The 20458-nt window shown below is 39.3% G+C and overlaps 4 protein-coding genes across 6 annotated transcripts; 2 read left to right on the top strand and 2 right to left on the bottom strand.

Annotated features, from left to right (window-relative positions):
• Positions 704-3050, bottom strand: LOC18787258 (traB domain-containing protein). Of its 2 annotated transcripts, none has more exons than XM_007220335.2 (7): positions 2504-3050; positions 2268-2389; positions 2036-2124; positions 1874-1948; positions 1681-1788; positions 1411-1509; positions 704-1240 (listed from the first exon to the last, which is right to left on the bottom strand). In XM_007220335.2, the coding sequence occupies exons 1-7, from the start codon at positions 2881-2883 to the stop codon at positions 959-961; spliced, it is 1155 nt and encodes a 384-aa protein (XP_007220397.1). In that variant the 5' UTR covers positions 2884-3050; the 3' UTR covers positions 704-958. The 2 variants fall into 2 exon arrangements, with proteins under 2 accessions (XP_007220397.1, XP_020413937.1); XM_020558348.1 differs by having other exon boundaries at positions 2268-2402; positions 2504-2631.
• LOC18784908 (ethylene-responsive transcription factor ERF027) lies at positions 3567-5053 on the top strand. The gene has a single exon (XM_007220657.2). The coding sequence runs from the start codon at positions 3987-3989 to the stop codon at positions 4680-4682; it is 696 nt and encodes a 231-aa protein (XP_007220719.2). The 5' UTR covers positions 3567-3986; the 3' UTR covers positions 4683-5053.
• LOC18787317 (dehydration-responsive element-binding protein 1A) lies at positions 11313-12359 on the top strand. The gene has a single exon (XM_007218250.2). It carries the CDS (start codon positions 11480-11482, stop codon positions 12167-12169), a length of 690 nt encoding a protein of 229 aa, XP_007218312.1. The 5' UTR covers positions 11313-11479; the 3' UTR covers positions 12170-12359.
• LOC18784863 (valine--tRNA ligase, mitochondrial 1) lies at positions 12330-20400 on the bottom strand. 2 transcript variants are annotated; one of them, XM_020556554.1, is made up of 21 exons: positions 20135-20400; positions 19936-19986; positions 19770-19826; positions 19435-19607; positions 19279-19351; positions 19116-19181; positions 18922-19005; positions 18647-18724; positions 18448-18531; positions 18204-18283; positions 17754-17811; positions 17379-17681; positions 17104-17271; positions 16454-16650; positions 15407-15806; positions 14747-14998; positions 14154-14654; positions 13508-13599; positions 13312-13411; positions 12838-12983; positions 12330-12694 (listed from the first exon to the last, which is right to left on the bottom strand). In XM_020556554.1, exons 1-21 carry the CDS (start codon positions 20279-20281, stop codon positions 12526-12528), a joined length of 3279 nt encoding a protein of 1092 aa, XP_020412143.1. In that variant the 5' UTR covers positions 20282-20400; the 3' UTR covers positions 12330-12525. The 2 variants fall into 2 exon arrangements, with proteins under 2 accessions (XP_020412143.1, XP_007220778.2); XM_007220716.2 differs by having other exon boundaries at positions 19435-19601; positions 20135-20393.

Genomic DNA, 20458 nt, shown 5'->3' with positions numbered 1-20458 from the left:
TCTCTTTAGTTTCACTCAGAACTACTTCATGTAAGATCTCTAAAATGAAAACTAAAAAACTCTTATTGATCAAAAATGAAAAGTTGAAAATGAGGTCCGTTACAGCAGAATTCGTCGGGAGAAACGTGGACAAATTTCACTTGTTTTTTAGTAGTTCCCAGATTTGAATATAAATGCTAGTAAATGTTGCTGGATTTTGTACTGTTGTACTTTACAGCCTCAGGTGTTTTTTTATTTCAATTGGAGGGAAATGGATTTTTATGTAAGTCAGACAAATCTTGGCTGGAACCTGAGAAACTCTGCCAATTGGTGGCCTAATAGGGCTGGCTTAAGTTACCATTAAAACTAAAGTTAATTTGTTCATATGATAATTACTGTCATCAATACAGAATCTCAGAACCAAAACCAGGATTAGGCAATTGGCTCCTCGTTTCTGAAACCACTAATTTCCTTGGTTGAGTTGAGTCCATTGTTTTACAAGCAATTAAGTCATGTAAATGACAATATTGCCTCTGTATTTAGCGTGGTGTTCATGCATCAAGCACACCCCCTGCCATGCATCTGCAATAGCTAGCGCACACAGGTGAAACATTTTCAGTGGCTGGTTTCCACTAAAGGAAGAAAATCAAAATCCAGAACTATTTATTACATTCCAAAAATTTCACCTCCTTTAGATATGATTAGCTAAATTGTCGTGGATTTCGTTTAATGACATCCTTATCACTTAATTAATTACAAAAGGGCTGGCAATGGCATGTTTAATTTGAACATAATCCTGAGTTAGTTTACCATACAAATAAAGCTGGTTTGACATCCTTACCCAAGCAGTAAAAATCTTAACAACAAAGTAAAGTACCAGTTGTAATTCTTTTGAGGTGCCTCTGAGCAACTGAGCAAATTTGTATACAAAAAGAAAGATTGTATTTTCAGCCATTTGAGATTTCAAATCTACTCTACTCTATAGCCCACCTTTTATCTGCTCATATAATGCCCACAGGAGGGTGCCAATGACAGTGTCTCTGACCAAGTCCTGGACCAATTTGACAACCCATTTGCCATTAGAACTAGCGTCGGTACCTTGACTTGAAGGCCTCTGTCCTACAAGGTCCCTAAACCGCAGATCTCCCAGATCAGCTAGCAATGCATATATTACACCATTCATGTGTCCCTTTCCAATAACCCCCACCACTCTCTTACTCTTATTCACAGCTTTGCTCCTCTTTAGAGACCATGCAAGGTACTGAAAACACCAGCAAGCAACCACAATATCACTAGGTAGTTGGGGCCTTTATTTTTACTAGCTACTTTAGACACTCATCATGCACAGTTCCAAGTCACTCAAGAATCAAGATTATATATATAGACAGTAAACTAATTAATAAGGTTGAAATTACGATACGTATTACTTACAGTGTCTCGTTCATGTATCAGAGGCTGGAGGAGTGAAGGATATGAAGAACTTAGCTGCTCATAAAGCTGAAATGTGCCATCATCACTTGCACTTGATTCCTGCAGCAAAAATGTATCAAGAAAGAAAATTTCAGGACACTGCAAATGTTCTGTTTGAATGAATCAATAAACTTATGATGATCTAGAAGTTATTGGATACTTTTACATTATTTAAGTTCCATTAATCCTGTTATAATTTCAGAGATGTCAAAAGGCATTAGCAAAGAAAACCTTGAGATTCTTTTGGGACATATCAGATGGTGAGGTTATCCCACGAACAACTGAGGCCACCAAGCTCAGTTTCTCTGTCCAATTCAGAGAATTCCAAGCCCTTTCAAGCTGCAAACACAAGTTAAACATTTTTCAACGGAATGAAGAAATGTACAGGTCAAATACAGTCCTCTGTTGCAGCAGAGCATAGTACAGTTATTTCAATCGGCCGGTCCCCCAGAACTATTTGAGCACCAACTTCTTCAGAGACCTTTCGAGCAGCACGGAACTGCAATTAATCAAATTAATATCACAATGACATTCATTTTCAGCAGTACATTACACATCTTTAATAAATTTAATTGCATTCAACTACCTCATCACCAAACGGACGATTGGTATCTGACGAGATCTTTGATGAGAAAACCGCCAAAAGTACTCGTAATGCCAGAGCAGTTTGACCCCCTGTCACGTAAAATTCAATGCAAAGTAACTTGATTTCATGTCAAATAGATTAATGTACAAGAAATAAGTTTTTTTATTTTTTATTTTTACGAAGAGTTATTTTAATGTACGGAGAGGAGAGGGGATCGAACTTGCTTTGTTACCTAAGTTTATGCTCCGACCAACGGCGCCAAAAAACCCAGTTCCAGTCAAAGAGAACATATTTGACCTTAATTGTTGGCCTGCCTCACCATCCATGGAGGCATTAGCATACATAATCCCAGCTCTGAAATTGGGCTCTGCAACAATTTAAGTTAAGATCATCCAAAAAAAAGAAAAAAAAAGAACTGCTCATCTTATAATTATGTGACGCTTTAACGTTAATTTCCAAGTAACTTGCCTGCTTCTGCAGAGCTCAACCACCACATTGTCTGGCTTCACTGCCCGGACTACGCGCTCAACCTCCAGAGCAGAGTCTTGAGAAATATGAGTGGTGCCAACTAACCAGATGGCCTCCGGTTCGACGAACTCGGTCCTCCAGGCCGGAACTGGACCAAACCGGCTCTTGTCGATGAAGAACAAGGTCCCATTTTCAGCCAAATCAAGCAACTCAGGGTGAGTTTTGGCTATTGTGGCTTTTGAGTGGTCTGAAATTTCTGACCTGAAATTGAAGTCTGGTGGTGGAGGTTTGATGGAAACCTTGAAGGGTTTTAGAGGCTTGGGAGTGAGGAAAACTGGGTTGGTTTGGAAAATTGGGAAGGTTGATCGAATGGTCTCCATGGATGATCTGAGACAACTGTGCGCTGTTTGCTCAGAGTTCTACAGTTTTAGATAAGGAAACTAAGATTTAACGGTCACACTGAGAAACAGAGAAAATATGCTTTATTTATTTATTTTATTTATTATGTATAGAGTAAATGTGGGTCTTTTGTGCCCATAAAAAAAGGGATGTGGGTCTTAATAGGTCTTTTTTCTTTCTTTCTATTCAAGGTAAAGTACTGTGGATAATGACTTGGCTTGCTAGGGTAGAAAAAGTACCCTTTTTTTAAAAAAAAAAAAAAATTTATAAAAATGAAACATGACAACACTTTGTTTTCCAGTTTTTGGTTCACAAAAACTCAGGTTTGGATTGCGCATGACCTAAATTCAACCCGTGTTAAAAGGAAATCTTAAAAATCCCTAAAATTGTTGAAATTACTATTATTTTATTGAAAAGCATATGTGATCGTATTATAATAATAACGATATTACCAATCTGAAAAAGAAAAAGGATCCGAATCTCCATCGGGGAAAAAGAAGAAAAATAAAGAAAGAGATCCGCACAGTCAACACCAAACACGGAGATGGATGGAGAGGGTGGTGTTGTGCTGACTGCTGAGCGAGTGCTGAGCATGATGCAATTAAATTATAAATATCACCCCAACAAGCCCACAAACACAACACAAAAGCAAATCAATGAATTAATTATGAAAAGAAAGAGGGAGATGAAGAACAAATTTGATACGTGAGTCTGACTGACCGGACCAGATCGGTACCACCAGCTAATCACTAGCTAACTTTACTCTAAATTAATACGTGTGCGCTCTGTGGCCTCACCTCACCTCACCTCATCTCACATCACCACCATCTCACTCGTTAATAAAAAGTACTAATTATTTACACTCTTTTGTCACACCACCATACCATTACCCATACATAGAAAAAGTCAGAAAAAATAAAACAAAAAAAGCAATTAGGTCATCTCCGCGATTGCCCCACGCTTTTTACAAAAACAAAAACCCCGTTTATATATGCATTCTCATGACGGGACCATGGTCATGAATTCATAAATATATATATACATCATACATGCACAACTTGTATGTGTAGTTGATATATTATTTATGGCCGATCCGTATCGTAACGTGCCCAAAAGTGACCAACCAACTCCAACCTCCAATTCTTCCAACCCTGCCTTTATACTACTTCCTCCTCCTGCTCCTCCTGATCCTACTCCTCCAGCAGCACACGATCGAGACTGCTCATCTTCCCCCAGACCCGGGCCCACGGGCGCCTCCACATCGTCATCGCCCAGGGGCCACCCCGTGTACAGGGGAATCCGGTCCCGGAGCGGGAAATGGGTGTCCGAGATTCGGGAGCCGCGTAAGACGACGCGCATATGGCTTGGGACGTACGCCAAGCCGGAGATGGCGGCTGCTGCTTACGACGTGGCGGCGATCGCTCTGAAAGGACCTGATACGGCGCTGAACTTCCCCAACTTGATTCTTACGTATCCGATACCGGCTTCCTCTGCTGCGAGTGACATACGCGCTGCGGCGGCTAGGGCAGCTCAGTCGAGGGCGGAGATGATATCTGCTGGCGAGAGCGGAGGGAGATCGGAGCCGGGTGGGGTAAAAACTGAGGAGGGTAGGGTTGGGCAGGATGAGGAGGAGGAGGAGTTTATGGATGAGGAAGCGCTTTTAAATATGCCGAATTTGCTGGTGGACATGGCGGAGGGAATGCTGGTGAGCCCCCCGAGAATCTCTTCCGAGGACTCGCCTGGGAATTCCGATGGAGGAGAAAATCTCTGGAGCTATTAATTGATTTAGTTTTCTTTGAATGCTTTTTGGATTATTATTCAGGAATCAATAAGCAAATTTGTTGGTGGATATCATCAGTGGTTTGAGCTTAATTCGGACGAAAATTAAGGGTATGATTCTCTTCTGTGTGTGTGTATTTTTGTGGAATAATTTTTGTACAACGATATATGCATTTAGATGCTAGCTTCATCTCTACTGCAGCTGATTTGTGTTGTACTAGCTCTTGGAATTAATGGTTAACTGGTCGATTTTGTTACTATCCTTAATTTGCCCTATAAGAAGGAAGAAAATTTGCTGCTTGCTGTAACTAGTCTACATGTTGATGGATGGATGGTATAAAATCTTCCAAAATCTGCTCCTCAATTTTCTTATTTCCTTGTTTCTCTTTGTGATTAGTACCTCAACTCAACTTTTAGGGCATGCTGTGCTGATCATATATACTTTATCACCCGAACCAAAACAAATTTAACTATAATTCTTGGTCATGATTGGACTTGTTGATCGAAACCTTTGAAAGAACTGAATTCACTGACTGACTGAAAGTCTGCAGAACCAGAATTCATGTTAGTTATTATATGTTGCAGTCTGAGTTCCATAGAATCAGTTAAGTTATAGGCTACAGACACACCAGAGGCTCACAGCTAGCTATAGATATATCTAGGCAGTGGGGCGAATATAATAATTGGGTTTGGTTTTCAGATGAGAATTAGTAAATATGAAGGAGAAAGGAGATATGAGAAGCAGGCAATGGCAATTGATTAATCCCATGTGTAGGTATATAGCTAGTATACTCCTCGCCTTCCGTACGTTCGTGTGTGTATATATATATATATATAGAGAGAGAGAGAGAGAGAGAGAGAGAGAGAGAGAGAGAGAGAGAGAGATTAGTGGCTTAGGTCGAAGAAGAAGCAATTACATGTGTAAGGCAACGCTCTATGTGGCGGGGCGGCCCCTGTCAACTAACAATCAGTGCGGCCTTGTCCTTGTCTCGCATATCCATCCAAAACTGGAAAGATTTGTACAAAGATTCTTTCTCTTGGAATCAAACATCATATCTGGTATATATGTTGTATCAATTCTATACTCAAGAATGGGGGAAATATCGGTCTTAGTTTGGAATATAAGCAAGCCAATCGATGGAATCAGTCTCAAAATTCAACATAGATGAGCTTAACGAATGTATTGGACTTTAGTTTCAGCTGGTTTATATCTTCTCCACATATAGATCATCTCTAGGGTTCCAGTCGACACTACTCCTAGGTTGGGTGCATAAATGAAGTTTCAATGCCAACAAATTAAGACAAAACATGCAATTTTGGAATTTTTGTTTTCATCAATGGGGATTAGAGCATTTGAGATTGGGATTTCAATAATAACTTTTGCAAATAGTTTATAAGGTATAATTTTTCTTTCATAAACACATCCTATTATTATTATTATTATTGATTTATACTCTTCTTGGCCGGTAGTGAAACAAGCAAATGAACTTTTTACATTATTTTTTAAAACTAATAATTATATAAATGTATATATTCATCTTCTTTGTCACAGTTAATTTTAAGAGACTAAAAGTCACAAATAGTCTTTTTAGTTTACCGTAATTGTCACTTTAGGTATTATTTGGTTAATTTTACCCTTATGATTTACTTTCTTGATCAATTTTAGACAAATGTTCAATTTTCTTCAATTTTTATAATTTGGTGGTCAGGTGCGCGGATAACATATTACTTTGTATGCAATATTGGAAGAGCTAGATTAAGTGTTAGAATACAGCTTTGGGGAAAACTTAGAGATATGCAACCCAAGATTTTTAGGTTTACTTAGAGAGAAATTGGTGATATTCCAATTGAGTTAGAGAAATTGGACAAGAAAATATTACATATTGACCCTAAGATATTCAAATTGAGGAAATTCAATATTTAACCAAAGTTGATAAAGGGAGTAAAGAATGTGAGCAAAATTAAGAAAATTAAAACAGGAGTACTAAAAGTAATAATTACAATAAATATGTATAAATGCATGTCAATAAGCGTCACATGCCCGCAGGTAGCGAGAGCTATTTTGACATAAAATTCAAGCACAAATTACCTCGAAATGTAGCTCTAGCCCCTGCTGTCGATAGCGTAATTTATCAAAAAAAGATAAGAATGCGTGTGACAAAAAATGGCAAAAGTATTTCTCCTGGAATCTCTCTCTCTGTGTGATGATCTCTTTTAACTCTCTCTCTGACAAAAAGAAAAGATGCGATCAATTTCTACTTACAGAAAACTTATTGCCGTTGCCCGTTGGTTTAAATGCATCCACAATGATGCTTGCATTTGCTCTTTAATAATGAAACTCTTCCTCTCCATCTGACTCGATCTGACTCTGAGTCCCTTCTGGTTGCTATTTAAACCAAAGCAGCATCTAGGGTTGAGCGCACGGTTTTAACCCTCTTGCCGAACTTGCCTTGGTATTTGAGAGAGAGAGAGAGAGAGTTTTTAAATTCCTTAATTTGATGCTAAATATGACATATCTTAATCGAATAATGAGAATCGGCAAGCAGTTAAGACGCATGATTAAATTATTTGCAGCCTTAGTTATGCTAGCATTTCAGCTTTGCGTTCAAAACAACAGTGAAAAGGGATTGGCTTTCCCTATTTCTCGAAACAGCGAGAATGTAGATCAACTTGTTAAAAATTAGGGTATGAAAAAGTGGCGGTCCTCAAGACACACTCAGGATAGGTTGAAATTATTAGTACAAATAGAGGTATGAAAAAGTGGTGGTGCGAGCGACTAGATCTGCTTTAAAAAGTTGCGAATGCTGTCGGATCGTATAATGGAAATGGATTGATTCAATGCATCAGGAGGACGACTGTTCCTAAAGCGGCTACAAAAATTATATCAAAAACCAAACAACAGAAAGCTTGCGGGATTAGCTTTACCTTTTCTATAATAAGATATATATATATATATATATATATAAGGGTAAGGTAAAAACAAAATGTACCAGTATTAAAAGAATAATAATACTACATATATGAAACTATTATTGGCACTTTAAAAAAAGATTTGTTGTGCTCTCTCATTGTTAAAATATATACAAGGGATAAATTTCATTGTAAAGAGTGCATGATAACCTTTTTGAACATGCGACGAACTAATATAATACAAGATGGCTACATTGACCATTTGACCTATAACTTTATAGAGACAAAATCATCACCCCTTAGATTTCTAATTTGAGTAAAGAAGGAGGAGGAGCACACAAATGGATGTTGATTCGATATGGAGTCTCCCATGTCGGCTGGCTCTCGGAGGAAGAGAGCACTAGCTAGCTCTAGTGGTGTTGTTGGCCTTCCAATGGATGCTTGGCTGATCCTGATCCCACCACCACTTAATTACATCTTGGGGATATGTAGTTCGTCATCCCTGTACAAGCTTTGTACGTAGGTTTGAAGAAGCTTGACCGCAAAACTAACAAATGTACAGACAGGTATATATACGTTTTTTTATCAGAGCCACTTTGCCGTGTGGTGCGAGTGTGCTGACGAGGACGTCGGGCCCTTAAGGGGGGTGGATTGTAAGATTCCACATCAACCAATGGAGAGAGGGTAATGTGCCTTATATGTGCACACCCGCATCCATCTAGCACGAGGCCTTTTGGGAGCTCACTGGCTTCGGAGTCATGGGAACTCCGAAGTTAAGCGAGTTGGGGGCTAGAGCAATCCTATGATGGGTGACCCACTGGGAAGTTGCTCGTGAGCTCCCAGAAACAAAACCGTGAGGGCCAGAGAGGAAGGGCCCAAAGCGGACAATATCGTGCTACGTACGGCGAAACCGATCCCGGAATGTGACATCTTTAATCCTTGCCCTCCTGCAATTTAACATGGCATGTGATAAAGTGATGAGAATGGGGACTTTGTGTTATAAACTTGTAATTTCTTAATTTATTTACTATGTCATGTTTTGCTTGACAAACCGTGGGATATTTGCAAACTACTTTTACAACTACAATATACACATAACAAAGCTTTCTTTTTTTTTTTTTCTTTTTTTCTTTTTTTTTGTCGGAAGATGAAGCCTCACTCAAAACGGGGAGGGCATAGTAACAACAAATAGAACAACCCAGTGAGGAAGTTAGAGAAACTAACTAATCTGCAATATCAGATACTGTCCCAGATAATGATATCATCAGATAAAGAAACTTAAAAAAGACAAAGCAAGTTAGATTAAAAGGAGCAAAAGAACCCAGTAAGCAAAACAACATCAAACTCAAATGAAACACTAATCCATCACAAATTAGCCACCATAAGCCAACCACTATCATAGCAGCCCCAAGGCAAGGGAAACAGTACCATGAGACTGGAAAGAGGTGGTGCAAGCACCCGAGCAGTAGAGATGCCGTAGCTCTACACAAATTCCACAATGTATGAGATTTCTTGCTTTGCGAGATCGCTGTAGTAACCAATAGATGAAACCAGATCGAGCGGGGAGAGAGGGGGTCTGAGTAATGGTCAGCCCAAGAATGTCCATCTCCACCAGAGCCGTAAACACCTGTACACCTAGAGGAGGAAAGCAAGAACTGATCGGAGGGCAGCCAAAGAACAACGGAAAGAGGATTAGAATGAGGGAGATATGGAGAAGTAAACCAAAAAGAAGGCATAAAGCCTAGAAACGAGCATTTTAAAGTTCGAGCACATCACCATCTCCTTACAAGGAGAGTGATTCGGACTCAGCAAAATGGGGGTACCCATATACATCGAGAGAAACCTCGAGAGAGAGAAGCAAACCAGTGATGGTAGGGAAGGTGGAGGGTACAAGACCTCCTCCCCCAAAAGAGATGAAACAACGCTAGGAGTTGGGCTAGTTCTTTCAATATACAAGACCGCCACAAAACAAAGCTACACCACCACAATAGGACGAGGCAAAAATTTAATATCAAACTCATCACACATGTATATATATCATCATCGTGATCAATGTGAGTCGAACCTGTGACATCTTCTAACTAAAATTGAAGAAAATGTCACTAAACTAAAGACTAGTTAATAAAATATCTCATATTAGGTAACTAGGGGTAAAATGGTCAACAGTGCATTTCAACTTAGCTAAAGCGTAGAACTCAGTAGGTAACTAATTTTATCCAAACCCGATGCTAATTCCTTGGTCAAGTTTCTAGTAATCTACAAAACCACCAAGCATGCATGAAACTTCCAATTCCAAGTCCAAGTGCAAGTCCAGCCAACCCTTTGACTACGTAGGTACGTAGGTCCTCTTTATCCATATGTATCTAGAAACTTGAAAGGCCCAATCATGTTTCATGTCCTTATCAAACAACAAGAACAAGAAGCCATACTGTTCGTTGTCCCAAGAAGCCATTTCTTATAGACGAAGGAACAATTATATATTATTATTATTATTACTGTAATAATAATAATAGTTTACCAAGTCCAATTTGAAGGGAGAAGCCTAAATAATTGGGCTCGTGGCACTTTCCAGAGACCCCAAGACATTGACACCTTCACTTTCCTCTCTCCTGCTTCCTGCTTCCGGAGCCAGACTGAGTCATTGAATTTGAAACCAACCAGAACAAGACAAAGGAGGAGAGGGGGCCCAAGGATAAGCTTATTCTTCATCCACATTTTAGTTTAAGAAAATCTGGGGGCGGCCCAGATGTTCATTTAATAATAGCCCACGTGGTCCACGCGTTTACGCGGGAAATCCACTGGATTTCTTTGTGTAATCATAAAATCCAACGAAAAGCAAACTTCAGTTAACCTATTAACTGTCAACCGTGTTTTGGGAACTGTGTGACGTCATATCAAAAGGTAAGTTGCTTGTACTTCTGGCCACGTCACCACCGCCTTCCCCTTCCCCACTAGCTAGCAGCTTCCCGGGAACCAGCCTTCTCTCCTTGTTTGGATTGGACTTCACCCTCGCCGATCTTTAATTAGGGACAGATTCTTATTTTGGTCTATTTAATTATTTATTTCCCTTTATATATTATATAAGAAAGACAATATAATTTTATTTAAAAAAAAGGAGGAGTTACAATTAACTAGAATAAATTCAAAGGCTCGTCAAATTCAAATACAACATGATCAAAATAAAACGAACTTATTTATGTTATTGGCAACCAAAAAATAAAAAAGATTGAATTCTAAACCACAAAAATAGTGTAGGAAGGAAATATAATTAGAAATAATCGGCGAATAATTTGTCTCCCCCAAGTCCTGCAGGTAGGAATAGAAACGGATGAAAGATAAAGAAAGAGGAGTGAGACCGACCCTTTGACTCTGACTGACAGCACAGCGGGAGCCCAAGATTCATTGATTCACTTATATTGAATATAATATATCAGTCAAAAGTTCAAAACCGAAAAGCCACACACTTGGCACACACAAATAAAACAAGCAAAAGAGAAGAATCCCGCAACACAAGTTGGTTGGGGGGGACAAAACCACAGCTGTTTGTTATACAGATACATACAGTAGTCCCTCTCAGTTTAAACCCAGCCTGGCTCCTTATCACCACCCAACTCCGTGTTCGCGTTTTTGATATGCCAAGTCACCTATACTGCACATAACCCCAACACCCCCCCCACCCCCCCAAAAATATATATACACACCAAATCAACCATAAAAAAAGTACACAACCAAACCAACAATCAATCACACTGCTTTTTCAGTACTAAGTTTCTAACTACAAAATCCACCTTTCCATATTTTCCATTTCAACATCTCTGCGACTTTTCAGAAAGCTCTCGACTAACACTAGTCTACTACTACTTAGATAAAACTGTGTCCTACCTACAAATGGATGGTTTTTGTCCTTACTACGTCGACCCACAAACTTGTGGCGCCTCCTCCGAGGTACCGGAATCTTCGTCCGCTTCCGACAACAGCAGTGCTCGCCCTGTATCCGTGAACTTTTCGGACGAGGAGCTCCTGCTGGCGTCCACTTATCCCAAGAAGCGGGCCGGTCGGAAGAAGTTCAAGGAGACTCGGCACCCCGTGTACCGCGGTGTCAGGAGAAGGAACTCCGGGAAGTGGGTTTGCGAGGTGCGGGAGCCCAACAAGAAGACCAGGATTTGGCTCGGGACTTTCCCCACAGCCGAAATGGCAGCGCGAGCTCATGACGTGGCGGCCATCAAGCTCAGAGGTCGGTCTGCTTGCTTGAACTTTGCCGACTCCGCGTGGCGGCTGCCTGTCCCGGCTTCAGCAAACGCCAAGGATATTCAAACCACAGCTTCCGAGGCTGCTGAGGCGTTTCGGCCACCTGCGGAGGGGTCGGTTGAGGTTTCTGGAGCTTCGGCGGTGGCCGCGTCAGAAAGCAAGTCAGCATCGGAACAAGTGTTTTATATGGATGAGGAGGCTGTTTTTGGGATGCCAGGACTCCTCGCAAATATGGCCGAAGGGATGCTGTTGTCTCCACCTCTTTACACCGAGGATGACGATGACGTGGAATTTTATGCTGACGTGCCACTATGGAGTTATTCGATTTAATTTACTTAATAGTTTAGTTTTAGTCTACAATGTAAAAAGAAAGCAGCTTATGTGTTGTGAGAAATTGTTAAATTTTGTACTTCTTTTTGGTCCGTACCTGTAACTTTTTGACTAGTACGGGGACAAACATATTATATACCATGAAGATGTAATTATATAATTGAGAAGATAAAAAGGCACTATTTTTTAAGTTATTGTATAAGAATTTGTAGTCTTAATTCTCCAAATGTATTACGTATAAAACAATGCAACGCGAAATTTCATCCTTGTGGGGTTTCCTTTTTCTCTCCTTGAAAGAGGAAAGGTGTCCCTGCATGTACGTGAGGTCACTGGACAAAATTGAAAGTCACTCGTGTTCATTGCTCAGAAGATATCTGTGCTTCCATGTGTTGGCTTGCTTCCTCAAGCGACAATTTTTCCTTCTCGAGCGAGTCGAGCTTTTCGGCATTGGCTTTTTGAATCTTATCAGGGACCTTTTCTTTGTAACCAGCTACATTCATCGCCTTAGATAGCTTCTCCTGCTGCCTGTTAGGTATAAATATCAGCTGTCAGAACTCATAAACATGCAGGGGTTTTTCACCTGAATCAAATTATATATTACAGATATTATATTACTGGTAATCTCAGCTTTCAGTCCCCAGGTAATTTAATTTAGATGATGAGCTTACAATGTAATGTCTTCCATCTTTTTCCGGATCTTTTCAAGGTCTTCTTCTATGGAACGACTTCCTTGGAGCTTGAGATAGACAGAAAGGTTTTCATTTACAACAGACACCACACATCCAGTTGGAGCAGCATCGTTCTCACTGATTACCTGTAGGGGCAAGAATTTGGATCACATCCAAACATCTAATGAACTACTGGAACGCCAAGTTTAACTTGATGTAATAGGGAACATCATGCGTAAAATACAATCATCCAAGTTCCACACGTCTACTAAATTTATGTGAAACACAACTTTAGCTAAACAGCACAAGAAGCAGTCAACAGGAAATCACTTTCCTTCTTATGATATTTTTTTTTTTTTGTTCCCGTGCCCAGAACAAGTTAATCAAAATTCACATAACTAACGCCCTCATTTGTTCAGTACCAAAAGAAAAAGAAATGATGCTAGAGCGGATTTTCATAAGCAAAGCACTTACCGTCAAAGATGACAGATTGGCCAGAGTTTCAATCTCCAGTTGACGGCTGCATAGTATTTCCCCATCTAACGGTGTCCGACAAAGCACAAAAGCTGGCCGCCTAAAAGAAACAATACATATTGGATGAGAAAGTATAGCTAAATCAATTCACAACATTAGAAATCAAAAGATATCACACTGCACTAGCAAGATATACCTTTCACGACTTTCTTTTGCAAGTGAACGGAGAGATTTCACAACAGAATCTACAAGGTTCATCTCTGATTCCACCCTTTCATTTGTCCAGCGCTGGAAGAATAAGAAGACAGAAAGACACGCATATTAGGTTAGGGTCAACAGCCAAACAATTGTTCCAGCAACTTATTTCAAAGGTACAAGGTCATGCATGAAAACCACCATTCCTCTGAGTAATCCTTTATGACCTAAGAAGAGCAATGATGCAAGTACATTTTGCATGACCATATGCCTCTATCTTTAGGCTGATCACCATCACCATATTTCATTTTGAAGACAAAGTACTTGAGCAATTCCCAATTTATTAAACTACGACATACGGTAAAAAACTGATAAGGGCAAGAACTTAAAGAAAAACATGATCAGTATGAATGAGGGCAAAAGACATGCAGGGTCATGAAGAATGGGCTCTGTAAAATCAACCAATGATTTTTGTCCACTGTTATCTGATATCATCAGGGATTCAGGATAAATTAACTGTGTTTTGCTAACAGGAACCCCATTAAGTAACCAGACACACTCTGTATCCACCTACTGAGAGAAACTAGCTATTTACCAAATGGTTTATCCAGTAGTGGCTTTCTCTTTTATTATAGGACCAAACTAACCTCTACAATGGATGGATATTCGGATATCACAATTGATGTTGGCCTCTTGTGATCCCTTGGTGATGGAAGGCGCTGCCACAGTTCTTCTGTGACGAACGGCATAAATGGATGAAGCAACCGCAGCCCACTGTCAAGACATAACCATAGTGTGGCTTGTGCAAAACCCCTTTCAGACTCAAACTTTGGATCGTTACCACAGAAGTAAGGCTTGATAGCTTCAATAAAAACATCGCACAACTGGTACTGCCACCAAGCATACACTGAAGTGGCTGCATCTGAGAACTCATACAATTCCAGTGACAAAACAGTTTTGGATATGACTTTATTTAGTACTGAGAGAATCCACTGGCAACTAAATGGAAGCACATCTGGATTTACATCCTTGGGCGGAACATAATCATCTCCAAGCCTGCTCATAGCAAATCGTACTGCATTCCACAATTTATTACACCACTGACGATAACCCACAACCCTTTGGATGTCCAGATTTATCTTATCAGACTGAAAAGACAAGACGAGAAAATCAGATATATTACTAAGATCCATGGAAGAAAACAGTTACCTGCAAAAAATAGAAAGATAGAAGCCTAAACCTGAGCAGTGTAAGAGACAAGAGCAAAACGTAGAGCATCTGCTCCACATTCTTCAATACCCTTAGGAAAGTCCTTTACTTGCCCTTCTTTGGCAACAGCTAATTCCTTGGGGTCCAAATTCCCCTCCAAAAGCCTCTTGTGTAGGTCTTCAAGGGAAACACCATTTATTACTTCGAGTGGATCAATGACATTCCCCAAGGACTTTGACATTTTACGCCCATGTGCATCACGAACCATTGGGTGCAAATATACCTGAAGAAAAACCAAATTCCACCTTTCACTTCAGTACTCAAACTATAATATAAAAATCATCACAGGAAGATATACATAGCAGAACGTGCATACATCCTTCAATTGTGTGTTCACAACCATCTTGCAAACATTAAAATGGTAGATTAAGCCACGTGTCTCTAACAAACACCCACTGGACATCCTAACAAGTTAATATAATATGGACATGTAACATTTGGAATCTCATAATAACAATGTAGTAAGATTCCACAAAATTTCATTTCCTTCAAACTTTTACCAGAAAAACACTCCATGTCCTTAAGTAAAATATGCTATTACATTTAATAGTCAGGCAACTGGTAAATTATACTTTCGGCCAAAGGTACGTTGCCACCCAATGTAAATCTATAATGTAAAATTCTTACCCACCTTTGTAAAAGGTACGTCACCACCCAATGTAATTCCAAGCATCACCATGCGAGCAACCCAGAAAAAGAGAATGTCATGCCCAGTTTCAAGAACTGAAGTAGGATAAAATGCCTTCAGATCTTCTGTATCATCCGGCCAGCCCAACACAGACAGGGGAAAGAGACCAGAAGAAAACCATGTATCCAGCACATCAGGATCCTGAATTAATTGAAACTTCCCGTCATATTTTTTACTAGCCTGTGCTTGGGCCTCATCCTCATTTCTTGAAACCACCCACCGCTCATATGATGCACCAAAATTGTCTGGATTATCACCCTCACAGACAACATACCATGCAGGAACACGGTGGCCCCACCAGAGTTGCCTTGAGACGCACCAATCACGAATGTTCTCAAGCCATCTGTGATAATTGAGACAAGAACTAAGTAAAATTTTCAACCTTTTCGTTCATATAAACTGATAAGAGTATATATTTTTGAGAAGGAACTAATACAGACAAAGTGAACCAGCTATCTATGTTACCTAAAAGCAGTCAAACAAGGGAAGGGGATCAATAAAAGGCTGATAATCAAAGATCAAAAGAACCAGGCAACACGCAAAACAAAAAAAGTCCAAACAAGTAGTTTGAATACATTTAGCAGTAATAAATACTAGATAAACTAAATAAAGTTTGAACAAAGAAAAGTGAAGTCGTGTAGAAGAATAGTTTGCCAAACAAGTAGATTAAAACCAGAGCTAGAAAAATCCCGAAAATAATTTCCATGTACTTTCCCCTTTCCGTAAATAAAATTGATGCGCTTTTTACAAACTGGTAGCAGTACATGACAACAGACTTTTCATACAACGGAGAGCCAGTTAAGTAAATTGCCAAGATACAAGGATAACCACTAGATTTCCCATCCACTAAAATCTTGTTCAAAACCTGAACTTCTGTTTTTGGAAATGCTCGAAAATAGAACATACCTCCTGGAATTATGATCTTATTATTACTTACAATGCATACGCTAGAAATTTCAAACATGAAGGTAAAGAATGAAAAAAAAGCACCTCTTCCAATTAGCAGTATACTGTGTCGGGATGATCTCAAGCTTCTTTTTTTCATCTATAGCAGCATCAAGGGCTTCTTTTCCCATACCAGTGCATTTAACATACCATTGGGGTTTAATCATGGGCTCCACAACATCTTGGCTTCTAGAGCAAATTCCAAGGCGCATCTCATTGGCCTTAGCTTCTTTAAAGAGGCCCTAAATGCATGGAGAATAAGGTCACTGAAACATCCATAAACCACAGAGATAGACAGTACCTCCAACACAAGGAAGGTTGATGCACATGCAACGCAAAACTGGTGATGTTGACAAGTTACACAATTACAAGCGATTATGTCAAATTGTATTGAGTGTTTGGAATGAAGGGAATGCAAAAAATTCCATTTTGAAATTCATTGTTTGAATGAGTATTAAGTTGAAAAGAATATTAAAGAAGTGTGGAAGGAGAGAGTCAGTGATAGTGTTAGAGGTGCTACTTGAATAGCATTGGGAGTCAGCTCAGGAGGTCACCACCAACAACAAATATACTCTCTTGCATGAGCATTTAACAGCCGCATAGATTCAATGACATGGTACGTTGATGAACATAAGTGTCTTTTTTAATCAGTGTTGATATATAAGTTAGACATATGTAGTACTGTAAATAGATACCTTCTTCTTTAGTGCTTCAGTCACCGCCTCTCGGGCTTTGAAACGTGGCATCCCTGCAAATTCTCCACCATCCTGGTTTATTTTTCCATCATCAGTAAAGATGTTGATAAACTCAAGATTATGGCGCTTTCCAACATCAAAATCATTCGGATCATGAGCCGGGGTAATCTGCAGGAGGCAAAAGAGAGAGAGAGATTAAAGATATTTTTAACCTGAAACATAAACCAGAAAAATAAACTTTAATGTGAGCACACAACTTATCCGTTAAACTTTACCTTTACAGCACCAGTACCGAACTCTGGGTCAACGAGAATCGCATCACATATTATACGGATTCTTCTTCCATTAAAAGGATGAATGGCATGCTTTCCATGAAGATGCTGATACCTTTTATCACCAGGATGTACAGCAATAGCTGTATCACCAAGCATAGTTTCCACTCTAGTTGTGGCCACAATAATCTCACCTAAATCTTCTTCCAGAGGGTAGGCAAATGAAGTTAGAACCCCAAATTCAATAGGGTTCTCGTACCCAGGGACCTTTAGAAATGTCCTTTCTTTTATATCAATATAGTCCACCTACACACACCAAAGAAATTCAATAAATGCTGAAAATATTAATTAGTATTACACTGAAAGGAGAAGGCTAACCTCAATTTCAGATATTGCTGTCCGCAAGACACAATCCCAATTCACTAGGCGATTATCCCTGTAAAGAAAAATCCGGAAAGTGTCCTAAGGTGAATAAAAGGACATAGACAAGAGGAGGAAATTATGGGTGCGGATGACTGATGAGGTAGATTGCTGGTTACTATTATCACCCAATCCTTATACCAGCTGACGAAATAAATAAATAATATGTATATGTGCGAAATCAAACAAGAAACAGAAAAATAAAGCTAGATTCCACCATCATATAATGTTAAACCTAGAACAGCACAGTTGTATCTTCTCCTACTGAACTTAGCAAATTAACTTTTTCTCGAAGCTATCACATAAAATCGTATTTAGCAAGGAAGCTTATAAGTTTATATCATAGTGCTCTGAGCTGAAAAACTCAAATAATCAAAGAAGCAGTTCAATATTGGGATAAACGCATACCTGTAGATAAGCCCTTGCTCATGAAGCCTTACAAAAGCCTCAGTCACAGCCTTTGATCTTTTCTCATCCATTGTAAAGCACTAAAATTAAGAAGAAGAAAAAAATAGGCAAAATGAAAGAAATAATTAATATATACATGTAAGAAAGAGAGAGATCTTCATGACTAGGTCTAATAAACAGAAGATGCAATTTAACAAGACAACATTTTGCTCCAAACCAAGCTCCAGGAAACTCAAACCCTTACCTCACGGGACCAATCCAAAGAAGCCCCGAGACGGCGGAGCTGCTGTAAAATGGTGCCACCATACTTATTTTTCCAATTCCAAACCTTTCACAACCAAGATAGCCAGCCAACAGTGTGAATAAGTATGAATGGATCGTTAACTTTAGAACATCAAATTTATTAATGGACCTAATTCTAGCAAGTTTCAGTTCAAACTCACTTCAGACACAAATTTCTCCCGGCCAATATCATGCCTGGTTAACTGGCTTTCGCGCATTAGCTTCTTTTCTACAACAACCTATAAATAGCACATAATGTTATAGCCTGAAAACAAACAACATATGAAATGAACATAATCTAGACTCAATGTATATATGTCAACATATGAAATGAACATAATCTAGACTCAATGTATATACGTGCATATGTATGGTGGAAATTATGAGGGTAACTACAGTTAATATTCAACAATTGTTAAAAGAAAAAGAACACAACCTGCGTTGCTATCCCAGCATGGTCCATTCCAGGCACCCACAAGGTATTGTATCCAGACATTCTCCGCCAACGAATTATAGTGTCCTGCATATAACAATATCACATAAAATAAAACTTTGATTAAATTTTTTAAAACAAACTTGGGAAGCCACCAATGAATAACACAATTTCAGGAATATATGTAAGGATGTTACCTCAATAGCAGCAGTAAGAGCATGTCCAATATGAAGGGCACCAGTCACATTGGGAGGCGGCAAAACCTGTCATATATGTGAAAACCAGTTTGTTTTTTTTTTTTTGGCAACCAAATCAATGCAAACCCAAGAACAAGTTTGATGGAGCAAATGTGACACTCACAATGACAAATGGAGGTTTGGAGCTGTTAGCATCTGCCACAAAGAACCCCGTTTTCTCCCACCATTCATACCACCTAAATCAGAAAGCATATACATTATGGAGAAAATAGAAGTGAAAATGATGAGAGTAATGATGGAAAGCAAACATCACACTCACGACTTCTCTACAGCACTTGGGCTGTACCCTTTCGCCATTTGACTAGACATCCGTTTCTTCTCGCCCATTGGAGTCTCAGGGTCGATGAAGTCCTCTGGATTATCCTCTTCCTCATTGGAACGCTTTACCTTCTTCTTTTCACTCTTCTTAGAAGAACTGGATGCTTGCTGCGCCTAAAACCAAATTTTTTTTAAAAATAAAAATAAGTACATCATAGCATTATCAGAGGCATTGACAGTCTATGACGTTGCGACAGCACACAGCAACAAAAAACTGTGATTGAGAAAACATAAATTTAATCTAAAACTAAACCAAAATACATTAACCATCATTACCTGAAGCTTGGCAGCTTTCTCTAATGCTTTTTGCTTTTTCAATTCTTTCTCTCTTGCCTGCCAAAAGAACAAAACAATAAAATTAATTTTCTTCGGCAAACAAATAGTTCACGAAACATAGAAATCTCAGCTCAAATTTACAAGAAGCAATCTTTCATAAGAGAACCTTTTCTTCCTTCTTCTTTTTCTTCTCTGGGTCTTCATGTCCACCGTCCATCTGTGGCATTCAAGAAATACAATTGAACAATCGTAAGCCATTCCTTGTTTCAAACACTGTCAACTATCCATTCATATACACACATAGAGTACAAAGTGAGGAAGCGAGGAACGCTTGAACTGTGGGGTTTGATGGTGCGTTTACATACCTCAGCTTTGTTGGCCGGAGAAGATTGAAGAGGAGTCTTAATGTGAAAATGACGGAAGAGGCTTGGCGCTGCAAGTTTGATCGGGTTGCTGATGAGGTGGTAAACGGATTGCGGCTTCGCTAAAACCCTAAAGCGGGTTCCAAGCATATATGTGCGTTTGGCTGTTGTCTGCCACTCTCTTCTTTAAATTTGATGCAACATTGTCCCCGAGCACCTCTCCCAGAAGTCACAAGAGAACACTTTTGAAGAAATTTATTTTCAATTTGGGCCAAAAATAACCACTTTGGGACCCTGTTTTATAGGCCTTTTTAATTTAATTTTTAT

Source organism: Prunus persica, chromosome G2 (assembly GCF_000346465.2).
Source record: "Prunus persica cultivar Lovell chromosome G2, Prunus_persica_NCBIv2, whole genome shotgun sequence".
Lineage (NCBI taxonomy): Eukaryota > Viridiplantae > Streptophyta > Magnoliopsida > Rosales > Rosaceae > Prunus > Prunus persica.
The sequence above is the reverse complement of the archived record's forward strand: the minus strand, read 5'-3'. Positions and strand labels throughout refer to the sequence as shown.